The following is a 6030-nucleotide window of genomic DNA, read 5'->3' as shown; positions in this document are numbered from 1 at the left end:
GATGAGCCAGATATCCACCTGATCCTGGAGTACCCTACAGGTGCCACATGGGGGCCGTACACTTCCCGAAGGGCCAACAGGTGGGCTTATATTAGGCTAATATACTTTCAGATTGTTGTTTTTTTACTTTATTTATACTACTTTTAATCTAGACATTTTTGCTTTGCATGTAAGCGCTTTTCTTGTATTGCTGTAGGTATATTGTCCATAGTGATGACCATAATCCATATTTGGACTCCATGGAGCAATTTCAGGAGAAGCTTAATGGTTTCAATCCGGATTTGCTCGTAGTAGGAGGGTTGCAGATGATGGACAACTTCCCTTTCAAAATGGGTAAGTGAATGAAGCCGTCTGAGGGCAATATTTAACACTTCATATTAACTTTCATTAATAACATTAACAAACATTATTGCATAATACTTAAATCAGTATTTAATCTGCTTTCAAATAACAATATGAAACTTCTTATTCATGTGTTTTCATTGTTTTATATATACTAGCATTCAAAAGTTTGGGTCAGTAAGATTTTTAAAATGTTTTTGAAAGAAGTCTATTGTGTTCACCATGAATGCATTTATAATATACAGTAACATTTTATTACAAATACTATTGCGCCTTAAAATAGCAGTTTTACGTTTTAATATATTTTAAAATGTCATTTATTCCTGTGATGGCAAAGCTGAATTTGCAGCATCATTCTTCAAGTCTTCAGTGTCACATGATCCTTCAGAAGTCATTCTAATATGTTGATTTGCTGCACAAGAAACATTTCTTATTATTATCATTGTTGAAAGCAGAGGTGCTGCCTAATATTTTGGTGGAAACTGTGATACCCCCCCCCAGGATTGATGATTCATTATAATAACAGCATTTATTTGAAATAAAAATATTTTGTATAATTATAAATAGATTTACAGTCACTTTTGATTAATGCATCCTCGCTGAAGAAAATATTAATTTCTTATTGACCCCTGACTTTTGAACTACTAACCAGTTTAGCATTATGTTATGTGTATTAGTGAACTGATTAATGAAAAGTTATTAAAAAATGCACATATAATGGTCTGTAAACCGTCAGCCTGTATGAGGATCAGTGGTGGTTTGGAGCTAAACTAACCCTGTACTGTCACATGGAAAGATTAGCATGTTTTCCCAGCTGCCCTGGGAAAGTAGACGGACTGTAATAACTCGTAGCGCTCAGTGATTTTGCTTGCTTTGCATATCTTTTCTTTCTGCCCTGAGGGAAATTACTATTAATAATATTCACTGCACATCTTCACTGCTCGCATCATAAACGGACCGATTTTTTTTTTTTTTTTTTTGATTGGACAATTCGGTTTTCTAAGTTGGTTATTGGTGTTTTAAGTAAGTAATATTTAGACCCAAAGGCAAAAAATGCTTAATGTAACATTAAAAGTGAAGTGTGTAACCACACTGCACTGTAAAAAATAAAATAATGAAACGGTAAATAAAACAAAGGAGTTATTGGAATTATTGGAGAACATTTTACAAGAAAACACTATTTTAGTATTTTTTCACTATTTTCTTCTTCAATGTGTTACTTGCCGTTTCTTGGTAATTAATTGTGAAGTTAACAAGCGATTTCGAAATGAAATTTGATTCATGGTAACTTTTTCAGTGTTTCAAAGCTGTAAGAAAAGCAAAGATTGTTGAATTATGAAAATACTGAAATATTTAAATACTATTTCAATCTTTCTACTTCAAGATTTAACAGTGAAAATTGTCGTACACCAAATTGTTTGCCATATTGGTTAAAGTCCCCCGGTAGTCAATAATTGTATGATCCCTTAAAACTCATCTTTGAAAAAAAGTCTTCATACCTTAAAGCTACACTGTGTAATTTTTTAAGTTGATTCTTAGCAAAAAACACTTTGTTCTTTCAAAATGATATGTGCTCATTAATGTGTAATTACTTCTACCAACTAATCAAGTATTCTCGTAAGCGTAGAATCTGCCATTTAGAATACATACGAGCAAGTCGCTCAAATGGCGGCAGCCATGTTGCGCCTCCGTCTTGAAAATACATTAGGCAAAGAGGGACATACCTGGAAATTCAAGCTTCGCCTTTCGCGTTTTGACACTCAGTGGCACCGTGACGAATGCGAGGGGGAGATTACTCGCGACTGCCGGCAGATTTGAAATAATACGGCCACCGTAGGAGTTAAAACGCCCTCGGAATGGGAGGGGCTAGAAAGTAATATTCAGTTGGTAGTCATAAACAATTTCACCGCTAGATGGGAGAAAATCCTACACAGTGTAGCTTTAAAATAGCTTGAATGTAACTCTACACCCTTGCCTCATTTAGTATACACGGTTCTATGAATATGCAAATTAGCCCAGCCTCCACTCACACACACCAGCTCAGAGATCCACTCGTTGACGATCACACATTGACCTGATTGGTTACAAGGTAGTTTGTGACGTCAGAAACACCAGCGATTTCAAACTGCGTTTTTGAGACTCAGCAATGGTGTTGACATGAATTTGCATATGGCTTGTCTTAAAGCATATTAAAAACACAACATAGACATATAAACAACATTGAAAGCTTGATTTTCACCACAGGGGGACTTTAAGAGATTCTGTCATAACCGTCTCTTTCCTACAGGAGAGCGTGAGGCTCTGCTGGGAAGGCTGGCGCAGATGTTGTCCTCCGCGTCCCCGCAGACCGCCGTACATTTCGAGATGGCCAGCTTTGTGGACGAAAGTCTGATGTCTGACCTTCTAGAGTTCGTTCTTCCTCACGCCGACTCTTTGGGCATGAACGAGCAAGAGCTGCCCAATCTCTTGAGCCTTTTCCGCGGCAGCAACTTGACCGTGCTCTCCGACCCCAACCCCCGTGTAGCTACGGTGCTGGACCAGATGAGAGAACTCTACCGCCTGGTAAACCAGCGCCACCGCGAGGCCGGGACGGGTCGGCCGCTCACCCGCCTTCACGTCCACACGCTAGCTTTCCAGGCCATCATCGTCAAACGCGGCTCCCAGTGGAAAAACACCATGTCGGCCACGGCCAAAGCCTCTCTGACTGCCAACCGGCACGTCTGCGGCTCGCCGGACATCGATCTCAGTAAAGCACGGCTGATTATGGATGACTCGTTCTCCATTAGCAGGAGGGAAGGAAGTCAGAGAATTCCGCTTCAGGAATCTCGACCGGTTTCCTGCTGGGATGAGGACGGCTATGAGATTTGCGTGGCTCCTGTGCTGGTGTGTACAGAAGTCTACCAGACCGCTGGAGGAGGAGACAACATCTCTGCCGCTGGGCTCGTTCTGCAGATCTGAATACGACACGTCTTCATCCCACATGCTTGGGTTTTATTTTGTGATTTTTGTTTTTTTAATTGCATCATTTTTATTTTTTTGGGGAAAAACATTGAGACACATCGTGTGCAATACAAACATTGGGTCCAGCTTATATAAAGTTGGGTGAATCTCACAAAACCTGTCAACAACATCTTATTTCACCCTTAAATCAAAAATAGAAATGACAGGTTTTGCTTTTTTACAATATTTTTCAATATTATTTTCTTGACAGTTAAGCACGTTTTAACTGCTGTGTTGCCTTTCATTTGTGCTGATTTAAAGTTAAATTGTACCACAGTTTTTTTATTTATTTTTATTGTAGTATATATAAAAAAAAAAACACTGTAGTAATGAGAATATAATGAAAATCACAAGAAATACAGTGTAATGGATGCACTGCAAAAATGAAAATGTGCTTAATTGTCATGAAAATAATGTCTTGATGGTTTGTTTTCTTTTTGCAAAATCTAATTTCTCACTTTGATTTTTGTGTGAAATATAATATGGACATTTAATTGTAAGATTCGCGTAGTTTTCCCACCTATAGTTCATTTGTTTTCAGCTTACAAATAGTTTTCTTTCTCGTTTAAAATATCTTTTCTCTCACCCAGAACCTTTTTGTGTCTTAAAATGGCTTAATCATTCACTTCACGCACATTAACCCAACAGGGGCCAGTAATCTTGAAATAATATGCAGAAGAATCTTTGAGCGCCCAGAGCTTTTTATATTATGACTGAAATCAATCAATGCAAATGCACAATAATGTCAAGTGGAAACACAGAAGAATTTAGCATGACTGAAGTGAAATGGGCTCCACCCATAATACCTAATATTGCTTTATCCTTATTTGTCATTCGTTATTTTTTCCTTATTTAATGCTCGACCTTTAAAGCACGTGATTGTATTTTTATTTATTTTTTGCATTCCATAGAATCATCATATTCCACTGTAACAAGATATTGAGCAGTTACACATCCCAAACATTGAAACAAGTCAGTCTTCCGCTCTTATTTACAACACAATGTCTTTAGCTAATTTGTCTGAATTAAAGCACATGTTCTTTTTAATTAAAGGAACATGGCTTGATTTCTAACTCTAGGGAATGGAAAGTTTATGAGGATGGTGATTTTAGCCTGGTCATGTTAGAAATATCGAAGCAATACATGGGTGCATGTATTTCATGAAACCTGACAAGAACATGTCATACTTCACCCCAAAATCAAAGAAAGAAATGTATTACAGTAATTACAATTGAGAATAATTGGATTTACAAGTAAAACATCCATACTATTGTCATGAAAATAACATCATGAAGCAAGTCTTAAAGAAAAAGGTGTTTTAGTTCTAAATTCCCCTTTTTTATTATTTTTTTAGTTAATTTTATTTTAAAGAAGAACAGGAATATATATATAAATGTAAATATATTATACATGCATATAAGTAACTGCCGTCTTCAGAGGGGTCGTAGTAAAACAATAATGTCGCAGTTGAGAGCAGAACAATTGCCAGAAAAGGTCAAAAACAATACATGAACACATGAAGAGAACTTTAATTTTATTTTTCACCTGATTACTTTAGTTATGCTTGAGTTGTGTTTTATCAAATGAGGAACTATTCTCGCAATGGATGAAGTAGCCAAAACCACTTATTTTCTTATGAACATGTGCATAAACTTCCTGCATGTTTGTATTTTCGGGAGAGGGATTTGAAGAACTTAGTCATATCTGCCGTGATCATAACTGTTGGTGTCTCTTTAAACAGATTCAGAAATATCGAAGCAAGTTTGGGCTCTGGCTTCCTTTCAGTCACATCTTCCATCAGTCACCCTGAGTGCAAATTATTACCTACCTCCTGTGCCTATGAAAATATATCCAGCTTACCTGATGTCCATTATGATTATATACCTAGAGTGCTTGTCTATGCTAGTGTAACCCGATATCAGACAGAAGATGGAAGTTAAAGATGTCCCACCCTATCAGGATGTGTGCATCTAGACGCTCTCCAGCTGATATATGAAATATGTCTCAGGGATTACAGTAGCCTGGATGTCTATGATCCACAACACTTGAGTTAGAACCAATTTATCTGTGACAGCTGGTGTGATTCTGGTCTGAGCCTATAACATACTGACCAACCGATGGTCCAGTAGATTTGAAGAATCTTTTGTGTGAAAAATAGCAATGGATATTTTGTTGTGAATGTGATTCTTGTGTTCATGTGTCGATAATAATGGATGACGCATGTCTGAAACAATTGTAGCATTGGAATTGTTTGTTTGGGAATGGTGGTAGTAGGAGTTTTGTGTGTTGTCCTGCATAAGCTGGAAATGAGTTGTTGTGAAATGCCTTTTTCTCTGTCCTTCTTTTGTCTTGGCCAAATGCGGTCTGTCAGCAACAGCTGTTCTGAAGGGAAAAGACTCATTTTTGAATGACTTCTTTGGATTTCTATGTAATAAAATATTACATTCCATTTATGGTACTCTGTTGTGTATTTCCAATTATTTTGTTGACGTTTTAATTAGGATATTGTGGGATGGTTGAGGACAAAGTAACACCTTTAGTTTGCTTGTACGTAATTCATGAATGTTTATAAAAAGGGCCTAAAACTAACAAACTTTTTACCACACCTGCCAATGGCCTTTGACTGAAGAAAGATTACCAGCTAGCAGCTATAAATATTTTATTCCAGCCATGAAACTGTTTTTGCAA

At 37.1% G+C, this 6030-nt stretch overlaps 1 protein-coding gene across 1 annotated transcript in view; it reads left to right on the top strand.

Annotated features, from left to right (window-relative positions):
• adpgk2 (ADP-dependent glucokinase 2) overlaps positions 1-5800 on the top strand; it is a 13780-nt gene extending 7980 nt beyond the window's left edge. The window contains exons 4-6 of the mRNA XM_084097672.1: positions 1-80; positions 197-333; positions 2630-5800. The exon at positions 1-80 is cut by the window's left edge and continues 17 nt beyond it. Of these exons, the coding sequence (XP_083953798.1) occupies positions 1-80; positions 197-333; positions 2630-3300 (888 nt within the window). The 3' untranslated portion in view covers positions 3301-5800. The remainder of the gene's footprint in view (positions 81-196; positions 334-2629) is intronic.
• The last annotated feature ends 230 nt before the right edge of the window (positions 5801-6030 follow it).

Source organism: Abramis brama, assembly GCF_963993115.1.
Source record: "Abramis brama genome assembly, chromosome: 21".
NCBI lineage: Eukaryota > Metazoa > Chordata > Actinopteri > Cypriniformes > Leuciscidae > Abramis > Abramis brama.
This window is presented reverse-complemented; position numbering and strand designations above follow the sequence as displayed.